This window comes from Vespula pensylvanica, chromosome 2 (genome assembly GCF_014466175.1).
Source record: "Vespula pensylvanica isolate Volc-1 chromosome 2, ASM1446617v1, whole genome shotgun sequence".
In the NCBI taxonomy this organism is placed as follows: Eukaryota; Metazoa; Arthropoda; class Insecta; order Hymenoptera; family Vespidae; genus Vespula; species Vespula pensylvanica.
In genome coordinates this window covers 8,713,260-8,726,034 of record NC_057686.1, presented here as the reverse complement: position 1 = coordinate 8,726,034, position 12,775 = coordinate 8,713,260, and the positions used below count along the sequence as shown (strand labels likewise).

General features: G+C 29.1%; 1 protein-coding gene across 1 annotated transcript; it reads left to right on the top strand.

Moving 5' to 3' along the window:
• Window positions 1-9,918: 9,918 nt before the first annotated feature.
• On the top strand, window positions 9,919-10,633 carry LOC122637538 (venom peptide SjAPI-2-like). The gene is made up of 3 exons (XM_043829725.1): window positions 9,919-10,055; window positions 10,119-10,228; window positions 10,327-10,633. Exons 1-3 carry the CDS (start codon window positions 10,007-10,009, stop codon window positions 10,408-10,410), a joined length of 243 nt encoding a protein of 80 aa, XP_043685660.1. The 5' UTR covers window positions 9,919-10,006; the 3' UTR covers window positions 10,411-10,633.
• Window positions 10,634-12,775: the final 2,142 nt, after the last annotated feature.

The following is a 12,775-nucleotide window of genomic DNA, read 5'->3' as shown; positions in this document are numbered from 1 at the left end:
AATTTTAACGAAAAACAATAAATTTTAGCTTTATTCCTATTCCTTTTAACTTTCTTTATATCAAATTGAGCATGATTATACCTATTTTATTTTGATTAAAATTAGACAAACTTTGGATTAATTTATATTGAAAAAACTAATAATTTAAATCAATTCTTGATTAGAAATTATATATTTGTGATCATTCTAAGTCGCTGTATACCATGCTAGACTGATTCTTTCTATCCTAACTCTTTGTATCGCATATAAGTTTTAAAAAATAGCGATTGAACGATGTACAATAATAATTACACAATAATTCATATGATATAGTCATTATTTGTATATCCTTATGTAGATCGATTGTAGACCTTTGTAGAATGCAATTTTTCCCATGCGTTGTGAGTGCTCATTCACTATGTTGTGAAAACTGTAATGATTCAGTTAAAGGTTGTTAGATAAAGTAAAATTTCTTGAATGTATTCGAAATATATGCACTTTTAAAACGAATTGAAATATTTTTCGTAACTAATTAATGTATTTTATTGTTTTTATCAAAGGTCTGTTCAGGAAGTTGGAAATATATAAAATAATAAAGGAGTATGTGTTGTACAAAATAATTGTTGATGTCTCATGATAAGATACAATATATACAAAAATATAAATTGAAGGATCCGCATATATACTATAATTATAAAATATGTTTATAATTATATAGAAACTAGTGCTAGAGAAATTCTGATTTTGATAAAACAAGAAATGACTGAAAAATAATGTAATTATTCCTTTCCTTATAGATTAAATTATTATGAAATTTATTATAATTTATTAAATTTCTTATATTTAATATTTTGTGATAACTTTTTCATAGGAAGTCATTTATTTATGGCTGGTAGAACTTTTTACTCCTTTTTGAAGCAAGTTGCTATGGCGTTGAGGCAAATTTTTATTAAAATATAAGAGATGCCTTTTAATAAAATAAAGTACTATTTTCTAAATAATGTTTGTTCTTTAAAGTTCAGATTAGCGCAAATATATTTTCTTTAAAAGAAAATCAAAACAATATAATAATCATAAATATTATTTTTAGTATAAAAACAGTAATTTACTAATCAACTGTTCGACTATTATCAAATTTATATTTTTTACATTTTAAATGAAACCGGTTCTTACAAAATATACACTCGATTTCTTCTTCTCTAGATCGTGATTTGGAATATGCATCGCAATAAATAATACAATAATATTCCAAGTTGTCTTTCTCATCATCATTTTCATATTTATCTTGGAGAATCTTTCACTTAGCTTAATTTTTATCTTTCCTTTTACCATTTTCTTTTCTTTCGTTTGTAGTCTTTGAATTAAATCCTTCTTTTTTCCTTTGTTTATTTGACTACATTTTTTTCTGAAATATCAGTCAAGATAATTTTCTAACGCAGTGATGTATAAATTTCTCTTGTCCCAATATCGTTTTTAGTAGAAGCCGAATTATTTCAGATGAAATTTTCATTCCTGGAGAGATCAGGAATAGAATTTTCAACGACGTTAGTAAGAATCGATTATCCTGTTATAAAAATTGAAGAGTCCTGATTGAGGTTCATTTTCCTTTTCTACGTTCTGATACATTATGGAATGAATAGAATACGTGTTTATATGTTTCGCTACGAAGCAGAGGGACAAGTTGTTATGGTAACAACTTACCCCAAGTCGCGATAACAACTACCCCTCATCGACACATATGCCTATCTGTGAACATATTCTACTTGTATATTGAAATAGTTTAATAAACACTTACAATATAGTATCAAATATCATTTAATCCATAAGAACGAAACAATCAATAATATCGGCTTTAAATAATTAAGATAAACCAAAACGTATTTACTTGCTTGGCATGTTTTTGCTTCGATCTTGTGGACCACAGATTCAACGTGGTGAATCCTATTAAAACGGATTCAATTGATTCACGCAAAAAACGATAAAAAGAATAACGCTATCTCTTTTCATTTTAAAATACCGGAAGAACTTAACCCTGGAAATTTTAGCCATGGTAAAGTATGTGTACATTAAACATATCATTTATAGACAACGGAAAATTACAGGAATATATACATAAGGTGATTATATAATTATCTAACAAAATTCTGCATAAATTAAAAACTCTATCGAAAGTAATATATCTTGATACATACCTTCATCACAACCAACGATCTTTATCTGACATACATTCATTTATAGTTGCTTCTATAAATTAGATATACCTAACTTAAAAAAGAAACCAATAATTTGCATAATATGACGAAGTATTAGATATTACTATATCATTACCTTATCTTTTCTTATCGACAGTTCGGTCTCAATATTAATAGATAAAAATACAAATTATAATATTGTTATGCACGTTACGATTTTAGCAAACAGTTTTATTATATTTTAAAGTATGATTCTTAAAAAAAAAAGAAATTTTCTATTATGTAAAGCATTGAATTAGAATTAGTTTCCAATTTATTGAATAGAAAAGAATTAGTTTACGAAACATTTCGCGTATTTTATTTACTTTATTTGTCGTTTTAACGATAACTCGGTTTGAAGAGTAAACTCATATAATATTAAAACGCATGATAGCGAGTATTTTAACAAATATTAGAATTTTATCAATAGTTTTTCTGTTTATTCGTTATGAAAAGAATAAAAAATTTAGAAGGCGTACATAGATAGTCATGCTAATAAATACGTGTGAATATAGCGGGTTGCGTCTGGATTGTGCCAATAACTGTTAAAAAGAATCAAAAAATCTTATTAAATTAGGAAAAATATCATCTACACTGGTAATTACAAAAATCTTAATAATATACTTAAATGTATTAATAATATACTTAAATATTGTACTTAAATGCTTGCTTAGAATATTTTCTATTCTTAAAATTTTATTCGTTTCTTTGATTTTATATAACTCTTGCATGATTATAAATAAAATATATTTTACTGTAATTACTTTTTTTTTCTATAACGATTCATTTTTAAAATATCATATAAAAATACTAAAATGATCTGAAATAATGGCGCCTTTTGATTCTACCGAATCTTCAATCTTTTCGATATTTATTTGAATTAAATGATATGAAAGATGTTGACGAACAATAATAATTAATAATAATTATGAATAAAAATACAAACTTTTATCGATTGAAGATGAACAGTTTATTTGAGTACTAATGCATATGTACAATTCATATGACTATCTTTCAAAAATTGTATATCACTACACGACATATTTGCCCTTGAGAATTCATTGAACACTCTCTAAGAACAGACAGTAAGATAAAAAAACATATTGTCAACGCTATCCAAGTCTGAAGTATTTTTAGTTCAGTTCGTAGTTTTCATAAATCCACTAAACCGAACAAAAAAAAACAACAGGTAGGTTCGTAGACCAAATGCGCCATGTGTTTGTCAGAAGCGTACCCTTAAAAATAACTATTTTTCAATCATAAAACAGCATGGTCACTTCGCACAAGGGACCGCAGGTGCAATAGTTCAAACATTTCAAACGAATTATTCAGACACGGCTACAACCAATAAACGATCACCCTTTCCCTTTCCATGTACTTTACACGGAAATTCCTCCCTTCCCCTTCCTTTCCCTAATTCCAACAATCGTCGTTCTTCGTCAACAGCACTCAAATATTTGATCAAAAATATTCAGACACAACGAAACACATAGCACGAATATCTCTCTAAGATTTAATCCTACAGCACATAACGCGATACATTTCTGAATCGCATATCATAACATATAATGTGATTACATTTAAAATTTCGCTTCCAACGCGATTACATTTATAATTTTAAGCGTAAATAATACATTTATTATTGCTAAAGAACAGAGTTTAATAGCGATCAATTAAACATGCAACACGAAATAAGATGAAACGCGTGTAACATGTTCTCATCGACATATTTTATTAATCCTTCGAATCGGATACTGGTACCACCATGGCCCTGAAAAGGTATCCAATCACAAAAAAAGTTGAAGCAGCCATCGAATGACACAGCTGATCCTGTATATCACGATGACTAGACATTCTACGAGCTATAGAAAACCGCAGCTACGAAAACCTGCACTCATCGAACGCGAAGCGGATATATCAATCGAAGACAATCTTAATACCAACCAAATAAGTCGCTTGTTATTTTGGGCTCTCCTTTTTTTTTACAATAAAAGTTTCTATCAAGCAAATCGTGACTAACTTAATGCTGAAATGCAAATTTTCAAAATGTAAAGAATCGAATAACGCGATTTCACTTATTGAGATGAAAGGATATTGAAAAAATTAAAAATAAAAAGTGACTTTATAAAAAAAAACGTTCACGAAATTCAATGATGTATAATTGACATTGTATAATTATCAAGTTCCTTCTCAAATACGGACTTGTACATGGCCGAAAAACTTGATATTGAGGATGAATATTTGTAAATATTAATAAATGTATTATCATATTGAATGTACTGAAGCTTCAATTTGTAATACGCGTACAATTAGAGACGGAATTAATAACGCAACGATCTTCGTTGAATCAAATCGAAGATTCGACAACGTATTTGTCGCAAATCATACTGCTAAATTTCAATAATCAATACCAAAATTATTTTGATTTCGTGAAATCGCAATATAAATTGTCAATTTACAATATTTACTTTTTAGATAACTGTAAACGTTTAAACTTCTTAAAATTCTGCTTATAAAGGACAAGGTTGTGTTAAACACAGCATCCTTGGCAAACTGCGTGTTTAATTATGCAGTCGCTTGAACGATTCTAGAAAGCCGTTATAATTACTCTGATAGAGGAATACTATTTGAATACAATATTTAATATTCAATAGATGTAAATGGCATGTTATATACAGAGATCAATTCTTAAAACTTGCCGAATCTCATTCTCTCATTCGAAATTGCTCAACGCAGTAAATTAATCGTTGTGTGATACACTCTTCATTTACATATCAACCTCGCGCCTTCATAGTGATACTCAAATTAAATGAAAAGAGGATCCTCTATCATAAAGATACCATCCTATAAAAAATTTTGCAAATTTCTCTACTTATTATTCGAATTTATCAATATTTAAAGTCCAAAAACACGATAATGCAATCAGGAAAAATAATCACGCACACAATTCGCGAGCAACCCATTCCTACGAAATATTTAAATAAGCCATCAAAACCTCCTAAACAAATGCGGTCAGCGTATCCGAGTGCATTTCCTATAATCACGCACGTACATTGCAATCGAGCAACGTTACTAGATTGTTAAAAAGATGAAACTTTGTCTAAATTGCCTTCGTGCTAACCACAGCCCAGACGCATACTAAACTGGAAGCTCTAAATGATGTAAAGTGAAACAGCATACTTTATTTATCGAAAAAACGCGTTTTACGACTCCCGTATAATTGAACATCACGATATTCATTTCGATGTTATTAAATTATGACTTTCTGCCTATGATTATAATTCAATTATGAAACGGTGAATACACGTATCAATGTCAGTACCAATGAACGATGATACAGATAGTTCACAATTTGTAACAGATAAGATCGCACAAACTAAAACTCGATCATCATTCATTGCTATCCCAATCAATGAATTATTAATTAAGCAAAATGATAAGATAATAAAATAAATTAATTAAATTAATTAAACATTTATGATAAAATAATGAAGTATTCCGTGCAGGTCTGTCCCGAGTCCTTAAGACCATTAACCATCCACTAATTGTTTAATTTGTCAGAATTGCAGCAAGCATTATCTCTTCGGTTTGTAAACAATGAGAAGTTCAAGATTCCTCTGAAAATTCAACTGGCAAATCCGCAGTCTTATAAACAAGCTTTAATAGACGTTATCATTGACATCTTTCTACAATACATCACAAACTGATGTGTTCGAACAAAATATCTTCTCATACTTGGGGATTCTGTTGCTGTCTTAAAAATCAAGCTCAGGTCAAGAGAAAACACGACTCGCGAAACGAGCAGATAGATCGTCCAATTATCGTTCAAGGACGATAAAACGTACATGAGAACATTCAATCGTTTTCGTTTCTTAGAACGAACCCTCCGTGGAAATTCGAACTTAAAGACGTAGTATTTAATATTTATGCGAGAATACGGATATCCACGTCCCGTAAATATAAGGGCAAGGATCATACTGCAACGTTTGTACTTGAGTAGAATTAGTTGGGACCAATCGATGCCCTTTAGAAAACTTATCGCGTTTTGGAAAACTTATCGAAATCATCTACGTCTTAAACGGATTGTGCACACTAAGATGGTGCTTACTAATTACATCTTCTTACAATTTTTTGGATTCTGTGACACAAGTGAGCGCAATTACGAGTGCGTATCTTTATTACGAATAGCACTGATCAAATAATACAAAAATAAAACATTATCGATGAGAATATTATCGAAATATTATCGAAATATTATCGAAAATTAGAGTTGTGCGACGCAGTACTGTTCACAAAACTATATAAAGCAAAACGCTTATCAGATATAACGATGGCTAAGCCAGACTTAACGATTTATTTAGGTTTGATTGATACTTCACCATACCTACTTAAAACTTTCATAGTTAATGGATTTACGGCAATCCAGGCATAATAGTGACTCATCAATAGCAGCACGTTGAATCACGCGATAATCCGGCTGTGTTAATTTTCTGCGGATTGTTACCGACTGATATCATTAATAACACGTTATGATATAATGTACCGATATGAATAAACAATTTACGATATGGACCAAACTTGAGAACATATTTGAAAATCCTTTAGCTACATTCCCCGTGACGATTACCGAAAAATTAACCGTCATAAATAGATTCTAATCAATCATAAAATTGAAACAACTAATCGCGTATTGTTTACAATTTGTACGAAATATCAAAAATAAACACAACGACAAACCTTAATTAAGCTTAATAAAAATTTTCTACAAATTAGAAAACGCGATATATGTATATATTCAGAAGACTATATGTATTTTATCAGAAGTCCAATGTGAGACATTTGCTTACCTAATAACTTGTAAAAATTATTGTAATCCAAATTAGTTTACTGTAAGTTAATTTTCGTGAATGTATCGTTGTCAATGATTTATTTTAATTAATTATTTTTCGTAATTGACTTGTTAATTTGATTATTTTCATTTGTTGACGAAACAAAACTATTAACCAAAGACGCGGCGATCAGAATTAAAGGTCCTCTATCTAACCTGCCTTCATTTGTCGACTTGAACGGTTTGATACACGTCAACGGTAGAATATTGCGATCCAATCTGATTTAAATCAAGAATATTCGATAGTCTTATCTCACAGCCATTTTATAACATTATTATTTGGTACGCACACCTTAACGTTTATCATATGGTTTATCATATGACTACTCCGACACATGTAAAATGAAACTATTGGTCGATCAATGAAAGACGTAAGAGAAAAACATAATGAAAGACGTAATGAAAGTGTAAAGATAGTAATACACATTGCGTGTCATCGTGCGAAACAGTCTATACCGAATATAATGATAAGATCTTTCGCTACATCGAATTACTAGAATATTGCATATCATATATTAACAAGTCTCCAACAAATATTTTTTCTTCTTTTTTCTTATTTTGCACGAGTCCGTTCAAAGAAGGCAATATGTTGACGTACACGTGCGCTCTCTTGGTAGTTCATAGAACTTCTTCTCAAAGGCCATGTATCAATATACGAAATATTTAGCCTTGAGAACTCGTTAAACGCTCGTTAAGGACAAGCGGTAACATAAAAAAACATATTACCACTGTTGTCTGAGTCTTAAGCATTTTCAGTTAAGCTCGAAATCTTCGGGAATATGCTAAGCGATAAAGACAAAAGATCCAAACACAGTATATATTTGTTTAAATTGTTTCAAAATTTAAATTGTTTCTCACTTATAAAATAGTACGATCGCTTCGCTTAAGAGGCTGCACGTACAATTGTTTAAACATTCCAAATGAACTATCCAAACACACTTACAAGTAATAAACAATCACTTCTTTCTTTTCGATGAAGTTTACACGGAAAGTTTGTCTTTTTCCTCTTAATTCCCACATTTCCCAATCGTCTTTCCGAATAATTCGTCGAAAGCACTTCAAATATTCGATCAAAGATATTCGGTTAAATATGTTCGGTCAAAAATATTCAGTCACAAAAGACACAATAGTAAATATATCTTTAGGATTCAGCCATGCAGCACATAACGCGAAACACTTCTAAATCACGCGATGTCATAATACACAACGAGCGATACATCATCGTAAACACTTGATAAAACTTAAATACATTTATTAATATGTATAAAACTAATAAAGAAATGAAAAAAAAACGAATTTCTCGAATCGAGCGATTAGAAAAAGTGCAAATATACAAATAATTACAAAAATCATTTGATATTACACTCAAATAATTGTCGTTCTTATAACACTTTGTCTTAAAATTTTATTTGTTTCTTGATTAGATCTTGATAGATTTAATATGACTGTTACACTATTATAATTAAATAAAATATGTTATTTTATTATATAATTACTCTTTTTTCTACAATGATTCATTTTTAAGACATCATATAAGTATTGTACAATCAAGAAGATTTGAAAAAGATACGAAATCGAAGCATTCTTGCCAACAGTTAATAATAACTCATTTATAAATAGAAATATAGTTTTATCGATTAAAAGTGTATAATTTATTTTCTTAATACAAAATACATTTGCTAGTGTATAATAAATACAACTCGATAACAACGTGAAGTTTTTATCTAACGCGAAGATTATTCGAATCGTTTTGAAGAAATCATTTAATTCTCTAACAAACTTACATAATTTCAAAATATCATGCAAATGTGCTGGCTCTTCTCTTAATCCTTGATATTTTTATTACGAATAGACATCAGTTTACAATGTAATTCCATAGTTTCGTATACCTTTATTCAATTTTCCAAATTTATCATAAATTCTTTTAATACCAAATGATGAAATAAAATTAAAAAATATACGTATTATTAAAAAAATAAAGCAAAAATGAGAAGAAGCGAAAAAAATTCTACTTATAAACATCCGAAATGGCTGTTGATTCCAACTCCAACGATGACTACTATTCCAAAGTCGAACAAATTCAATAAAAATAAGGATTGCACGGCACTTTCTCCTCCAAACCGTTAATTATCTACTCAAGCGTGTCCGCTTAATGAATAATGGAACAATTTCTCATCAAATTGCAAATAAACACGCAAAAAAACAAATCCACGTCCTTGTATTTAGATAAGTGTGTAACATTCTTAAAAGTAGTCAATTAACACAGTGATTGGTATGATAATATCTGTTTTATTTCAATTAATCTATTTTATTTCAAACGTAATCACGAATATAAAAAGTGACTCCTTAGGAATAAATTATACAAATATGTCGAACCTTGCTATTGTTGAAACAGTTTTTCAAATACCTTCGAACATTCATTACAATTTATATAGTTTATGTACTTTTGGATAATGTCATTTGTCTAAGTATTATTTTATATCTGGTATACATTTCTTTAAAATTGTTTTAAACATACATCGTAACAATGCTCTGCCTCTAATAATATTTTCTCAAATTTATTATGCTTATTAAATTATATTATCTTTACGAAAAAGATCCTCTCTCTTGATTTTCTAATCTCTTAATCTTTTTATTATATAAAATAAAAAATCTACAAAGATTATAAAGAATGTAGAAAAACAAACAAGATAAGTTTGTATATATATATATAAACTTATCATATATAATTTGTGTGTGTGTGTACATATATATATATATATATATATATATATATATATATATATATATAGATAGATAGATAGATAGACAGATAGATAAATAAAAACTGTTTGCGGATATAAAAGCTAGTATAAGAGTGACGTTCTAATCAATTTCACTTTTAAATTTCGAGTCGTTTTAAATTGCCATGCCTCGTGTTACGACAATACTTATTGTTCTGGCTCTTTGCGTCGCAAGTAAGTTATAAAATGTATAGATTAATGGTAAGCATTAATAATTACATAATAATCATAATATAGCTGTCGTCTGCACGCCCACTTGCGGACCAAATGCGATTTTTTCTAACTGTGCGAGCGCCTGCCCGATAACTTGCAAAAATTATCCTAATCCACCAAAATATTGTATTCAAGTAAGTCAATTTTCCTGGATATATCTTTCTTGACATTTTTGAAATTAACTCAATTACTTTTCGTAACTAATTTATTAATTTGATTATTTTCATTTCAGGTCTGTGTAAAACGGTGTAAATGTTTAAACGGACGTATATTAAACAACAAAGGAGAATGTGTCTTACCCAATGAATGCTACTAATTATTCATGATGGCGAGAAATGTCCACGTAAAGTTCCGTAAAAATATTTAATTTAACCAAATCGAAAGACCCGAATACACGCTTCTATAATAAAATATGATAATATTATATTTTATGAATCGTATCTTTCTTCTACCTGACGTTAACTTGAATGTTTGTTACAATGTTTATCGACTACTCTAATTTGTCTATACATATAATCAATAATTGTTATTGCACATTATAACGATGCATTATTTCCTATGACCTTTAATTCACACTTCTCTTATACAATTTACTTCTTTATTATTTATCAAAATCTTATATTATAATGTATTTACTAAAGTAGATATAATAGATATTTTAATTTTCTAGTCTTTTAATCTTTTTATATAGCGCGAAAGATAAAGGAATATGAACTTGAGCCTACTATTCGTAACATTAACCGTACCAAGCCTAGTCAAATGATCGGTTCAAAATATAATTATGAATTTATACATTTATATTATTTTTTTCCATTGATCATTAACTATCTGTAAATTCTTAGATTCTCTGATTAATCAATTTCTCACCTTTGCATTTTCTTTCTTTCGTTTCTATTGAGAAAAATTCATCGCCTAGCTTATTTACCGTAACCGATCATTTGACCGGTGTACAAATTTTGTATCATTTTCAAAATTTTTTGACCTGGGGCCTTATTTCTGGACTTAAATATCATAATTGTAGATAATTGCATACATCTTAACACAATTTGTTTCTAATTTCACATGTATAGAACAGATTTATTGAGAATAGTCAAAATAGTTACAAGTCCGATATGAATCTGACTGTTCATAAAGGAAAATGTAGAAAGAACATCAAATGGCCGATGTAATATTTCACATTCGCGAAAAACATTCGCCAGGCACGATTTTTCAAGAAAAATAAAACAACTAAATCTTGTATAATCTGTAAAAAATATGTTTGAGATAAATCTATGAAGGAGAATTCTATCATTTGCAAAAAATGCAATTAAAAAATTAAAACTATCCTTCATTTATTTCTAAGTAAGATAAACACTTCCCCTATGATCTCCTGTTTATATTATTTATGATATATATAAAAATGAAAATATATGAGTGGTTATTTTATTATTATTTAAAAGTTACGTTGTAAGCATTACTTCTTACAATAAATTAACAATTCCAGCCGAAAAAAACAACATTTATTCAGTAAAACTTGTACACCGGTCAAATGACCAATTACGATGAGAATACGTATATATGAAACGCTGATAAGGTTAGTGCTAGTCTTCGAATCAAATAATCGGATTTCATTCTTTTTTTTTGAAATTTTTCTTTCTTTTTGACCATTACTATCAGGACTACCTGGTTTAAAGAAAAAAACTATTTAAAGCTTTTGCCAAAAAAAATCTGCGGTAAGAAACGGGACTCGTCCTTGAAAATCCGATGAGAGAAGAAAAAGGATGATACATGTATTCTCATAGAACAATTGATTCTGAATTAAACCTCGTGATCGAGCTGGCCTTCGCTGATTATTTCATAGTGAGCGAAATAGGATATCGTTAAGATAGAATTCAATTAATGGTCATGAGATGAAAGAAATTGGATAAAATTTAAACGAAAAACATAATAATTCGAATACGGAAAATGAAGAGCTTGTTTCTGCCGAATACTCACTGAATATTTTAAAACAATAAAATCAGATATCTATCGAAAAGAGATCAGAGACACCAATGTGAAAAATTAAGAATATACGAAACAAAGTAGATTTCCGAAAATCAAAATTCCAAGGTCAAACTGCTTTCCCGAAGGATGATGCTTTCTTTCGATATCGCTGATTTCTATAGATTTTTAAGCCATGATTTTTCCCAGAGCTGTGTACGAGCCACTCTAAGTAAATATGGAGCCGATAGTTAATTAGAAAATAGTGCATAACTGATCTAATCAAAAGTACTCACCAAAACCAAATTTGAAGGATAAAATCCGATGAAAAAAATAAGAAGAGTATTGCTTCTAAAGGAAGGAGTACGAAATGTAGCATCATTTCAACTTCAGATTAACAAAAAAAAAACAAATAGAGCGTCTAATAATAGTATCTATGTATTAGAAAAAAGTCTCCAGCGAATATCAGACGACCTTAGACATGCGATCATTAACCTTAAAATAAATCGTTATTTTTATTAGTCTTTAAGTTCTGATTATGCGATAAAATATCTACTTTCACGCGCGCATGGCTCGAAACAATATATTAAGTAATAGAAAAGAATGTGTTTTACCAAATAAGTGTTAATGTCTTATTGATAATGAGAAACGTATACAAAAAGTTTCATAGAAATGTTTAATCCACTCAGATTGAAGGAATCAGAAATTTGCTTCAATAATAT

Excerpts from the sequence above, each read along its gene's own strand:
- LOC122637538 (XM_043829725.1), top strand. The coding sequence starts at position 10,007 with ATGCCTCGTGTTACGACAATACTTATTGTTCTGGCTCTTTGCGTCGCA. Across the intron at positions 10,056-10,118 it reads TCTGGCTCTTTGCGTCGCAA|CTGTCGTCTGCACGCCCACT; the intron begins GTAAGTTATAAA and ends ATCATAATATAG. Across the intron at positions 10,229-10,326 it reads CACCAAAATATTGTATTCAA|GTCTGTGTAAAACGGTGTAA; the intron begins GTAAGTCAATTT and ends TTTTCATTTCAG.